General features: G+C 41.4%; 1 protein-coding gene across 1 annotated transcript; it reads right to left on the bottom strand.

Annotated features, from left to right (window-relative positions):
* Nucleotides 1-1,867: 1,867 nt before the first annotated feature.
* On the bottom strand, nt 1,868-13,612 carry UPF3B (UPF3B regulator of nonsense mediated mRNA decay). Its single transcript, XM_083159398.1, has 10 exons — nt 13,308-13,612; nt 12,825-12,931; nt 11,588-11,694; nt 9,603-9,701; nt 7,984-8,094; nt 7,725-7,768; nt 6,707-6,895; nt 5,420-5,565; nt 3,820-4,135; nt 1,868-2,575 (listed from the first exon to the last, which is right to left on the bottom strand). Exons 1-10 carry the CDS (start codon nt 13,425-13,427, stop codon nt 2,429-2,431), a joined length of 1,386 nt encoding a protein of 461 aa, XP_083015524.1. The 5' UTR covers nt 13,428-13,612; the 3' UTR covers nt 1,868-2,428.
* Between the last annotated feature and the right edge of the window lie 413 nt (nt 13,613-14,025).

The raw sequence follows: 14,025 nt of genomic DNA, 5'->3' as shown, positions 1-14,025 counted from the left end.
TTCTAGGGTTAGGTTTGTTAGGAGCCAATTAGCCTACCAAGTACGGGGAGAATATACAAACCCTGCAGAGTTAGGGCCATGGTGGGAATTGAACCCATGACCTGTGCTGTGAGGCAGTAATGCTAATCATTACACCATCCGTACTGCCCATGGAGTGTCATTACTTGTGGAGCATGCTGCTGGCTTTCAGACATATGCCATTACTGCAGGTAGATCCTTCTCACACCTAAAGAGGAAAACTCCTGCATAATCAGAGACCGACAGGCTTCAATTTAGATTTAGGATTTACCTTTTATTTGCTTACTGCAAATAAAGATAACTGAAGTGGCGTTTGGGCTGCTTTAGAAAGTGCACCCATCCACCACAAGAGACGGAATCCTTACCCCAAACTTGCCACAAATTTGATTTTAAATGATTATTTTATTTGCATCATACTGAGCAAAGAATCAGATGGTTAGGAGGGAGGATTGGGAATTGGCACACAGGGACAGAGCCAGGAATTGTCCAGTAACTCAGATTTCTGTATTCTCAGCTTCTGCACTGGTAAAAGTTTCCACCCATAAGTATGCTGACCTATCGATGTGGGAGGATCTGTTTTATGGACTTGTATGATAGTAGCATACTTTTAGGACCTTGCTGCAGTTAAATGTAAGACTCTCACAAAAAGGATTTAAACAAGAACTTTTTACAAAGGCCTGATTGTATTGCTTAATATTAGCCCTTATTCAGATCTGATCGCAGTACAAAATTTGTTTTCAAAATGGGCAAAACCATGTGCACTGCAGCTGGGGCAGATGTAACACATATAGAGAAAGTTAGATTTGGTGGAGATATTTTATTTCTATGTAGGGTAAATACTGGCTGCCTTATTTTAACACTGCAATTTAGATTTTAGTTTCAACACACCCCACCCAAATTTAACTCTCTCTTTACATATTACATCTGCCCCACCTGCAGTGCGCATGGTTTTGCCCATTTTGAGAACAAATTTGTACTGCGATCAGATCTGAATAAGGGCCATTGTCCTTTAAGTGCCCAATGTATGGTGGAAGTATGTTTGTATAGTTTATCCAATGTATTATTAATTTTTGACATCCTTAATTGTTGTTCATTTGTAATGCGTTGAATAATTTTTGCAAAAATAAACAGAAATCTAGATTCAAAATATCATTTTATTTTTCCTAGAAAAAAGGTTAAGAAAACATGTAGGTTACATTGATTTAAGATAATGAGCTCTTTATAGGATCGAGACGCGATAAAATAAGCAGTCACGTGTCTGAATACAGCAATGTATACTTCTCTCATTGTAAGTAATAAAGATCTGTATGAAAATAATTAGGAAAACCAAAAATCACAGCATTATTCTGAGTCTTTTTAGCATTATACAGCAGCAATTCTTTTCTTCAGAATATCCAAAATAAGATAAAAGGAGAAAAAAAAAAGGGTACTTATGTAGTAACTGGGCTGCCGATTTTGAAATCGGGTCCATCGCATCGCATCGCACCCGACCATATCGCATACGATGCGATGCGATGACCCGATTTTTCCATAGGATTCAATGTTAAAATGGACTGAGTCCATTTTAACATGGAATTCAATGGGAAAAAGGGGTCCTTTTCATACCCCTACTATCCAAGTGGGCATGGAGTTGGATATAAACCTGTGGCGAGCGTAGCGAGCCACCGAGCCCGAAGCGTGGCGAGCCCCGCGAGGGGACACAGAATACCGTTCGCTCGCCACGCTTTGGGCTCGGTGGCTCGCTACGCTCGCCACAGGTTTATATCCAACTCCATGCCCACTTGGATAGTAGGGGTATGAAAAGGACCCCTTTTTCCCATTGAATTCCATGTTAAAAGGGACTCAGTCCATTTTAACATTGAATCCTATGGAAAAATCGGGTCATCGCATCGCATCTGATTGTATGCCTTAACTTAAGGCATACAATCAAAAAATCGGCAGCCCAGATACTACATAAGTACCAAAAAAAGTCTTTAATAACACCTATATCGCAAAACTGAAATACAGGGCAAGCTCTATGCAAACAGCCATATGATATTTGGCTGAAAATAACATTCAATAATGTTCTTCTGTCATAACCTTCTGCCAATACAGGAATGGAGGAGTCACGTTTCATTAAGGCCACAGACAAGATATTGTAAACTAGAGATTTGCAATGCCCTCTCTCTCTCTCACTTCTACAGCACTGAACACTGAACTATCCCAGCAGCACTCTTCTCACCACTGGAATCCCTCACAGATTCTTAGCCTAACTCTGCGCTTTCGACACCCCCAAAGACGCCCCTACACCTTTCCTCTGAACACTACTCCTGCCTGGTCCTGACTCCTTCTCTTTGAAGGCACTTCTGGATTGCAGAGTTTGTTTTCTTTGGTTGTCACGACGGGCAGGACACTCCGAATCTTCTAACTCTTACTCGCCTTTTCGTGCATCATTGGTCTCACTCTCCTGCTTCTTGTCAGCAGCCGGATCGCTGGATTTTACTGGGCTCTCATCACACGGAGTCAGCCGGCTCCTACTCCGTGCTCCGGGCTGGTATAACTGCATTGCTGGGCGATCCTTACAAATAAATACATTTTTATTAGTATGGTCATTAAATTCACAAACCCTTAAAGTCCTAACCCAACTCAAAATAACTCTTCCGTAATGACAAGACTGCAGCTAGACATAGAAACACAGAATTTGACGGCAGATAAGAACCACTTGGCCCATCTAGTCTGCCCCTTTTTTAAACATGTTGTCTCAAACCATATTTCATCCTAATTTCTTTGTAAGGATATCAATATGCCTATCCCAAGCATGTTTAAATTGCTCTACTGTATTTGTCTCTACCACCTCTGATGGGAGGCTATTCCACTTATCCACTACCCTTTCTGTGAAGCAATTTTTGCTCAAATTTCCCCTGAATCTTCCTCCCTCTAGTTGCTTCATGGAGAACAAATAGACAGTGTTCATTGTGTAACTATTTAATGCAAAAATAAAATTACCATAGGTTTTGCAATCTCAGTTCAACCAGAAATGTGCTTCCAACTACATAACTACAATAAAGAAGTAGAATTCGGTTTACTAAAGGCTACAAGTGGATAGAAGTATGTCCAACCCTGATTTACAGGAGGGGCATGCTAAGCACATTTTTAATATCTGGAGAACAGGAGGGGTAATTAATATTGGATGCCTAGGGGGCACATTGGCTAAACCGCCTCTCATTTACCAGTAGACAACGGAGCAGTTCCCAGTACTAGATGAAAATCAGGTTTCCTTTCTCTTGGCTCAACACTAGGAGGGCCCATTTGTGATTTAATATTTGCAGCGAATTCCCCCAAAACACCTGGGGGGGGGGGGGGATATTTAGTAACTCTGAAATGTATGAACGAGGGACTGCAACAAGAATCTCGGATACCAGCTTCAACCACACACTCGCGGCTAGATGTCCCCCTCCATAGGTTTCTATGGGGGATGCGGTGCTGCCTGATGTACCAATATCTGGCAGCATTGCAACGCATCCTGCAGCTACCGCCATCCAATGGGCTACTTCTCAGCGCTAACCGTGCATGCACAGACACCCAACACAGCATATCGCAGGGACCAGCTCCTTTCGGAGCCCCTGGCCCTGTGTCTGCCAGTACACAAATGTGCCTGTTAAGATAGCACAGGAGTGATCTAGAACTAAAATGTCATGTGCCAATATTTGGTAACATAGTAAATGTTTGGCACTAGATTTGTTGGGAATATTCTTTTGCATACAGTAAATCACAATTTACATGGGATGCAGTAAATTACAAAGCTACGATGAGTTGCCCCACCTTGTTTCTTATCCGATCTCTTTTGGCTGCCTCTTCCTTCTTGTCCTCGCGGGACTGTCGGTCTGATTTATCAGTTGTCGGCTGACAATCATTAGCCTCCTGCTTCCGTCCTCTCTCCCTCACTACTTCGCGATCCTTTCTGTAGTCATCGTCTCGTCTTCTGAAACATCTGTCTTTCTCATATCGATCCCTCGGTTTTCGGCGCTCGTCCTCATGATATCGCGGCTTCTCTTTTTCTCTTGCTCTACGCTCTGGATCATAATCTTTATCTCTGTATTCCTTATCTCTATAATCTTTCACATATTCGTCTTCACATCTAAAAATTGGGAGAGAAACACAAACTGTATTCCTTTTTAGGGCTACCAAATTTCCAACCTGTAAGACTGCGAAGAAGCCTGAGCACATCAGTATGCAGGGAAGGTGGTAACATACATAATCTACATCTTGTTATGTTATGGGTAATGCATTTATAAAAAGACTCCATCACAAAAAGGAGCCAATTCAGGTTTTAGATTGTGGCACAAAGAGTGGCACATATGAAAGCTGATCCACGAGTAACAAGGGAAGAGGTGCCCATCCAAATATTTGCCTTTTCTGGACAATAGTTCTCAAAACTAAAGCAAAAGCATAAATAAAAAAATAAATATTCTGATTGGTTATTATTGAAAGAGATGACATAAGCCATTGCCTCTAGAGAAGTATAAAGTGTGACAAATCAGACTAAAGCATCTGGCAGACAAGTCTGACATTACCAGGAAAATTCTTCCTGCCCAATTGCATTTTGCCAATGTGGTTGAGGAGAAAGTGTGGCTTGGGGCCCTTTAAGGCTTAGCGCGGACCCGTAACTTCCAGAGAACAGATATCTTGTTACAGTATGTAATGATATACTAGACAAGTCTGAATTTGCAACAAGCTGAACTTGAACCAGTACTTTCCGGTTTCAGCATAACAGTGCACCAGCAATGTACATTAAACACGGTTTGCCGATTTTGCAGTGGAAGAACTTCACTGGCCTATACAAAGCCTTGCCCTCAACACCAACATTGTAACTAGAATTCGTACTCACTAGAGCTCTTGTGGCTGAATGGCTAAGAATCCCAAAGCCATGTTGTTTCAAACAACATTGGTGGAGTTCCCCAGGATCAGTGTATTAGAATCAAAAGTAATTTGGGGCCCATTTAAGTAGTTTTGCAAAGATAATGTGGATGGACGGAATCTAACCACCCAGGATTGTATTGTAATATGCGATCCTATTGCTGGGATGTATTTCCCTGCAGATGCAGGGACAGGGGCTCTGAAAGGAACTCATCCCTGCAATCTGCTTTGCCGGATTTCTGCACACGCGCGGTCAGCACTGACCGCTCTGCCCCACCGGCAGTGTCATCTGTAGCCCATAGGCTATTGCTATCTCGCCCCAGGACCTGATGTGTTGCTGCCCAATATTGATACATTGGGCAGCATCGCATCCCCCATAGAAACCTAACGTGGATGTGGCGGGACACAAGGGATCAGGGTACATTTTGGGAATACTTAATATTTGCGGCTAACCCCCAAAAACAGGTGTTCGTTGCAAATATTATATGATAAATAGCTAAAATACCGCTTGGCTTTTTCTTCTCCAGCTTCACCATCGGATCTTTTGCTTGCAGTGCTGCGCTCTTCCCTCACACTCTCTTTATCTGCTTTTCTGGCCTTAAACTTCTTCTCTGGCTCTCGCTCATCATCTTTCTCAGGTTTCCTCAGAAGCTATGAACACAGATGAAAAGTTTTTCTAAAATATTAAATCCAGCAACCAATACATCAGAAGACGGTGATATAATTTCAAAACAGAACAAATGCATTAGGACAAGCAACATTTAAAGAAAATGTTGTGATCTTTAAGGAATACACCTTCGGGACAAGAATTACTTACTGGCTTGTACGTATCGGATTTAAAATGTATGAATTATTTTGCTTTATATAATTTTTTTTCTGTGAATTTTTAGCAATTCAAGATTCTTCCTTAAATCAGATAATTAATGCTAATTGTACAGCAATGCCCTCTTTTCTGGTTACAACAGTATCTAACAGAGAGCACAGCAGACAAAGCCAAAGGTAACAAACAGAATGCTGCCATGTGATGCTATAAAAGCATTGCTGAAAAGCAGGGAAACAAGAAATATTCAGCTCCTACATGCAGCAGGAAGAAGTGACACTGTGGTACAGAACTTCATAACCGGTGACATAATGTTCTAGATCAGGCATGTCCAAACTATGGCCCTCCATCTGTTGTGAAACTACAAGTCCCATCATGCCTTGCCACAGTTTTGCTATTAGGGGATGCTAAAACTATGGCAAGGCATGGTGGGACGTGTAGTTTCACAACAGCTGGAGGGCCACAGTTTGGACATGCCTGTTCTAGATATTCATCGCACACAGTGTCCGATCCTATTAAATGTGAAGGGTGCGATGTGCCACTGCTGCAATGTTTAACCTGATCATGTATGCTTTGCAGGTAGGTTTCAGTCCAATTTCACAAAAAAATAGCTTGCTACTGTATGTGTGAATCTTAGCTTCTGTAAAGTGCGGCTGATGCTGGGAAGATTTTCACCAGAAAAATCATTGTGGCAATGTTTGGCTTTTTTTGGTAACATGCTTTAAATAGTCAACATTTTAGCACCTTGCACCTGTCACAACCTGTGCAGTTCCCTTTCCTGCCTGGGGTGTCGTGCTTTGCTCTGGTGCTCCTATCACACTCTAGTCTGCATGAATGAATACTACTATCAGCTGAACGTGGAACATTGTTTAAAAATAATAAAAAAAAAAAAAAGGGGAGGATAATTTAACATAAATAATATACATAAAAAAATAACTAAACACTTAAAAAAAAAAAAAAAGGAAATTGTACCTTTATTTTAGGCTCATCCTTTGATCTCTCCACCTCTTTCTCCGGAGCCTTTTCATATTTCTTTTGCTTTTCTGTATCTTTCCGTTTCCTTTTCTCCTCCTCTTTCCACTTTCTCCTTTCTTCTTCCCGCTGTCTCTTTCGCTCTAGTTCCCTCCTCCTCCTTTCCTCTCGCTTTTCATCTCTTATTCTCTGGAAGAAAAAATATAAAAGTTCTGCAATATAGAATTACAAATAACAATGCATGATCAACATAAGAGGACGCATTATCCATCATAATTTGCACCTACAATGTTAAATACCAATGAGCAATTAGCTCAGTCTGTCAGCTGGTAACAAAAGAACAAAGTGCCGATTCTGAGTCGGCTGGATTGTTATGCACAGATGCAGATGGCGAGTTGTAGATTTGCGCATGTACGTACTATTCTGAGGTGCCTGTAATTTGGCCAGATTGGGCTTTCCAGTTCAGAAGCTGTTGAAGATGTGAGGGCACAAAGACCCCCACATACACACTCAGCCACTCTGCATATGACTCAGAATCAGTCCTTAACAGCGATTCTGTTGCCTATTATGTAAGCCATCATATATCAGGCTATGTGCCTCACTGGTTTATTATGTTCCCATAAAGATTAAATTCAGACCAACCTTTGGATACATCCAAACATGCCAGCAAAAGCTGCCATTCAACAAGAATGAAATAGTTATATCAAACATCAAATGCCTGGTTACTTTTTTTTGTCTTCTTCTAAGAACACTAGTGAAGCATGCATGAGTGTATAAGTGTACAGTATAGCACATAGGTCCTCAAACTCAGTCCTCGGGACCCCAAACTGTTCAAGTTTTTCAGGTCACCCAAGAGGTGCACAGGTTTATTCATTACTCACAAACATTTGGCTGGAGATAATTATTCACTTATGATTCTGTGATAGGACATTGAAAACATGGACTGATGACTGAGTTTGATAATCTCTGCAAGGGCACATTTGGTATCACAGTGTAAGAGTGAATAGGAGCGTCATACCTGTCTATTTTTTAAAAAGCTCAACAGTGGAGTGGTCTTCTTGGCTGCGAAACAAGAGAAAGAACATCTTCAATAGACTAAATGTGTTACTCTGCATTAGGTCTTTACTAAAGAATACAACAATGCACAATAAAAATGAATTAGAAAGCACAATACTGTTTAACATCCCAGCTCAGCAAGCTCTCTGGCAAGAGCGATGTACACTGCTATGGGATCAGCATAATAACTGCCTACGTGTAACAGTTGGCTCTGACTTTACCTATCATTTCTTTATTTCTGGCCTCTATTTCTTCCAGCAGAGTCTCTGGTGTAGAAGTCAGTTTCTCTTCATCCACACTGTATGCATCTAAAAACTTTCTGTACTCTGGATCTTATTCAGGGAAAAAGAAATGCAGACATGATGTTACACCATAAGATTATTATATGCATTAATGTGATGTATACAGCCTAGAGGCAAAGTTTACTTTAATTTAATTACACGTAACATAGCACCCTACTTAATCAGAGTCAGATTCCATTATCTTGAAGCACATAATAACCTCCTCAAGTCATGTGTGAGCATGGAGCTTGGAATGTCCAACCAGATGCACAGCAAAGAGTAAGCATTTATTCCACAACAGTAATTATGGTTCTTATTTCTAGACTATGACTTACAGGATGCACAGCTAGAGTGATCACTTGTGTGGGAAACTGATCAGAGAGTCTAGTACAAATCAGGGAACTACTGTAAATCCCCAGACAGAAGTGACTTTGTGGTTACAGCATCAATATGTATATATATATGTATGTATGTATGTATGTATGTATGTATGTATGTATGTATGTATGTATGTATGTATGTATGTATGTATGTATATATATATATACACATACATACATACATACATACATACATACATACATACATACACACACATACAAACAAATACAGGGACTCAACACTCTCCATAATGAACTAACTCACCTTAGTATACAATTACTCAAATAAATAATGGGGTTTTAGTTCATGAATTGATCAATGCATTTAAGCTTGCAGCCCATCGCCAAGGGACCCCATTTCACTGCAAGTCCTACACTAGCAATTGTTTCTCAAGAGCCTGCCAACTGCTGACACATCATAGCTAAAGTGGACATGTGTTTTTTCCTAGTGCCAAGTGCCTTATGGCTTTTAAAGATGAGGCAGTCACCTAACACAACACCTGACTTAGAATTAAAGGGGCAGCTGTAACAGGTTACAGATAAATTAGCTCATCTGGGGTGATTATATATATATATATATATATATATATATATATATATATATATATATATATATATATATATATATATATATATATAGACAGTGTTGTGCGGCACTCTGCTCCACTCCACATCCAATCCAGGGTATAAACAAACGGCGGTGCCTTCCAAAGCAAAGAGGTAACCCAATATATATATATATATATATATATATATATATATATATATATATATATATATATATATATATATATATATATATATATATATATATATATATATATATATATACACACATACACACACATACACACACATACATACACACGTAATATACCTAAAAACGGTACAGATAAAATGCATTATGAAATGATGGTTTTAACCAAATAAAGAGTAAGATGCTAAACTTCTAGGCCTCCCACGGTTGTCATTACACAACACACTTATCAAAAGCAAAAAAATAGTCAAAGAGAACTAGATATTTAGCTGTGGAAAACCTGTATGGTCCACAGTTATCAACTTCTTATATGGAAAGAATTTCAGAACATAGACACATAAATTTGGATATATAATGCATAATAGTTATATAGCAACAATAGATAAATGGTTACAATGTGTGCATATATTGGGCTGCATTACCGTCATCAATAGTTCCAGTCTTGGAATCCTTTTTTTTGCTTTTCTTTTTTGCTACTTTTTGAAAAGGTGCAAATTCCACAATAGCTGTATATTCCTGGCCTGCAACACAGAGCAGTTGTCTATATGAAGCAAACTTTATACATTAATGTTTGACAGCATCCACACACCAGGATGCTATACTACTTGTGATCCACCAGCTTCCAGGGTAATTGACTGTGTAAGATCGGCTTGCCCCATTCCCCAATACCCCTTTTACATTTAAAAAAATAACTCAGGTTGTCCCCGGGTAGACTGGATCTCTGTGCGTGTGAAAGGGCCCTTTTCAATTTCCCAGGTCCAGCAACACAACTTTCCAAGTAAAGTTAAAAGAAGGGTTATTCTCAGGAGAGACCTGGTTTGCTGTGCAGTATGAACGGGTATCACGGGTCCTGTTCACACTACGGAGGAGGCAGCGTCAGCTTCAAGCGCTGTCTACTCCCCCAGCCCCGATAACGTGCCACCACTCGTCAATGACCAGGTTTATTGCCAGGTTTCTAAATATCGCAAATGCTGGGTCACTCCTTAGATGCACCAGTGTCCAAATCCCAGGTGCATTTGCATTGTGAAAGTGGTATAACTCATAAATCAGCTAGAGCAGTGGTTCCCACACTTTTTTGAATCACTGCACCCTAGAGAATAAGAAATTGTTCACAGCACCTGTAGGCCATAAAAAGCAGAAAAAAACATAAGAAAACTAAGTAGATTGGGTTTATATGCACAGAACGCACGCCGGGATCGATGCGTCTGTGGGCCCCTTTAGGGTTAGTTTTGTGAGGACGAACAGGATTTGCGGTACTTGTTTCCTAGCACGGCCACAATCTTTGGGATCGTGTACCTTTAAGTTAAGGTTCACGATCCCCGCGATGGACCCGATTTCCTTTGAAATCAGGTCCATTTTGCCGGCAAAAGAAAAAAATCGGGGGCATCGCGTCGGTCGGGACCATTAACATTGGTCCCGACGCGATGCCCCCGATTTTGCCATAGGCTTCAATGTTAAAATATTTTTTAACATTGAAATCGGGAGCATCGCGTCGGTCTTGTGCCATTATAATGGCACAAGATGAGATGGACTTGATTAAGTCCATCTCACATAGTGAAAAATGTGAAATGGGCCAATATGACCCATTTCACATTATATATGGCCCCGTCATCACCCCACGATATACGCCAACCCGAAGCGTGGCGAGCGCAGCAAACCCGCGGTGCGCGTCCTCCGACCTTTTCTTTCCCCTACTATCCACGTCGGCGTGGAGTTGAGAATATATAGTGTGGCGAGCGCAGCGAGCCACCGAGCCCGAAGCGTGGCGAGCGGACGCGCATACCTGTGAAGTTATACGCGTACGCTCGCCACGCTTTGGGCTCGGTGGCTCGCTGCGCTCGCCACACTATATATTCTCATCTCCACGCCGACGTGGATAGTAGGGGAATGAAAAGGTCGGAGGACGCGCACCGCTGCGCTCGCCACACTTCGGGTTGGCGTCTATCGTGGGGTTTACGTTGTAAAATGTGGGGGTCTAGGGAATATTTTACATTGAATCCAATGTAAAAATCGGCCTATTCACCTTTGATTCAATTAAAAAATTGCGTCGGTCGCATCGTATGCGACCAAATCGCATGCGATGGACGCGATTTTTCCGACACGACCACCCCGATGGAAATCGGAGTGGCCGTGCTAGGAAACAAGTACCGGATTTGCTTCTGTTCGTCTACATATGATATGCATGTCAGCCACCAGTAGTGGGTTTTGTCTATGACAAACCAAAAATTAATTAAATTGGTCCTAAACGACCAGCCCTTGGCAGTTTGGGAACCACAGAACTAGAGGTGATCTGTCACAGCCCACATCAATAGTAAAGAAACACATTAAGAGCGCTTTTGTCAAACGCACTTTAAAGATAATAAGTCAATGCAAAAAAAAATAAAAAGGAAATATCTTGACAACTTACCTTTGTGATCAATGAACACATAGCCATCAAAACGATCTCTAAATAACATAATTTCATCTTGACTTTTAAAATTAATATATGCCCTTGAGAACATATGGGGAAATAGGCTGTGGACAAAGAAAAAAAAATATCTTGGTTATATAGAAGATATCTGAATTTGATTGGGACAGCTATATACCATTGGTGAAGTTATAAATAAAATGATATGATAAGATGGCAGAACTGAGCAAAAACTCATAATAAACCAAAAACATATTTGTGGTCACTCAGCTACAGGCAAACTGTTTACTGTAGCCAACCGCATCAGAGATGTATGCAATTTCGATGGTTAAGTTGTTGAGCGATTATCGACAGACATAGGCCTGACGTGACTGTTTTGAGGGTGTGTCTTAGCTTACAACTGATATACATGGCACCAGTATCACAGTTCTCATGGGCATTCTATGTGATCAGTCACCCAGATGGTCCATTATCGAAGGCTCTGTGACTGCATGTTTGTGCGCAGTTGCTGAAGCTGTCAATGGGAGTCGCAATACATTTCCAGTTGGCGACAGCATTCGCTGATTTTTGTACATCCACTGCATATGGTATTACAGCTGTGAATGTATTAGCACAAATCTTTGAATCAGAACCTGTGACACAAGACAGATGCTCAGACAAACATCAAAGATTGTGGTAACCCATGTTCTGCTTTCCCCACTCTGCTGCACTTCCCTTAAGCACCTATCCATGGATAGTCCCATTAGTACATAAAGAACAAGATACCTATGTGAGCATTGGTCTTTCATTCTTTTTTTCAGTCAAGAAAATAACAAAAGAGAATGTGAAAATGTCAATATCTGAACCTACGTGGGCGCATGAAATCCAATGTCTGATTGGCCCCTGTACCAGCAAATCTGCTTAGTGATGTTTGCTAAGCAAAGCAGTGATTTTCTGGTTAGCTGGATCACCCATACACACATAGTGATGTGCTAACCACTGTGTTTTTTATGCACATGCAGGCAATATATCTGGATCTTGACTGTATGTGCTAAAGATCTGAACGCACAAGAACCTAGCATCGCCAAGGGCGATGTGTGCTTAAGTTCTACGCAATCTAGACAGATCACTTAGAAAATGAGGGGAAAAAAAAATCACTGTGTCTATGCTCCCTTAATACATTATTTCCATCACATCTAATAAACCTGTAGCTAGTGTATAATTGGTCAATAAGAATTTCCGTAAGTATAGAGGTTACCTGGAATCATTTGCAAAAAACTCAAAATAATCATGGTCAGGCAGAGGTTGTAGATGCTCTTCTAGTTGCTCTTTGGTAAGACTTGGGGGCAAGCGACGAATCACTACCTACGGAGAAAAAATATGGATTTAGAGAATGAAGCCTCAGATCAGCTGTAGGGCAGAACTAGGGTCTCCAGGAATTCAAAGGGTTTGCATGCCATGCTGAGGTAACACTGTGGCAGAAGAGACAAATAGCTAACTTTCAGGAAGCAGCATGTCCAGCAGGCTGTGGATTACTGCCACTGTATTCAGACAGAGCCACTTACCTGCCCTGCATGTGTGTGTGTGTAGGTAGGTACATAGGAGGTACACTGTGAGAGACCTTATAATCTGTAACAGCGTATTAGACTATGACAGAGGATCAGCCACCCCATGCTGTCAGCACTGGAGGTGCCATCCCACTGTCTCATGTGAGAGTAAGCCAGGCCTGATCCCCTCTCACCTTGCTCAGGACTTCCTTTTTCTCCTTCACCCTCTCTAGCCTGTCCCTCTCTCCGTCGTCTACGCTGGCATGCTCCCCTCTCCTCTCCTTGGGCTTGGTGTTCTCCTTGTCTTCCTTCATAGCTCCCGAAGGGGAGGCAGTCAGGTGCGCGATGCCCACAACTACTGATTCCGAGTCCAGCGCTTCTGCTGCTGCTGGACTTCTCCTCAGCAGTCTCCTGTCCCGCTCTCTGGTTGGCTGACCGGCGCATCACGTAGTCACTAATAGCAGAAATCAGTGGCCATCTTGGGTGGGGCATAACCTGACCAATGCTACAAACAAACGTCACTACTTATTTTATATAAGGGAAGGGTGATCCTCAAGTCACCACATAAGGGTACGTTACCAGTAGCCTTGCTGTACGTATATACATGTTTGTTACCCTTCACACAATAACCATGTAGGTTAACTTGGTCCTTTGCAGAGTATCTGTCAGTCATGGGAACTTTTCCCTTCACAAGATGGTTGCTATATGACGTCATCTGTTGCTGTGCCGCGATGAAATTCTCGGTAGAATATAAAACTCGCGAGATGCTGGTTCCCGCAGCAGGTTCATTCTAGTAACCTGCAACCTTTGTTGTATTCAAATAGGAAACCTTTATGGGAAATACGTGAGGCGACTATTCAGAAGGAAAATGATAAAAGAAAACCTTATATAACACCAAGACGCCCATATATT

Source organism: Crinia signifera, chromosome 9 (assembly GCF_055691185.1).
Source record: "Crinia signifera chromosome 9, ASM5569118v1, whole genome shotgun sequence".
Taxonomy (NCBI): Eukaryota; Metazoa; Chordata; class Amphibia; order Anura; family Myobatrachidae; genus Crinia; species Crinia signifera.
The sequence above is the reverse complement of the archived record's forward strand: the minus strand, read 5'-3'. Positions and strand labels throughout refer to the sequence as shown.

Coding starts and splice junctions, on each gene's coding strand:
- UPF3B (XM_083159398.1), bottom strand. CDS start 13,427: ATGAAGGAAGACAAGGAGAACACCAAGCCCAAGGAGAGGAGAGGGGAG. Junction 12,932..13,307: donor AAAAGGAAGTCCTGAGCAAG/GTGAGAGGGGAT, acceptor TTTTCTCCGTAG/GTAGTGATTCGTCGCTTGCC. Junction 7,769..7,983: donor CAGAAATAAAGAAATGATAG/GTAAAGTCAGAG, acceptor CTTGTTTCGCAG/CCAAGAAGACCACTCCACTG.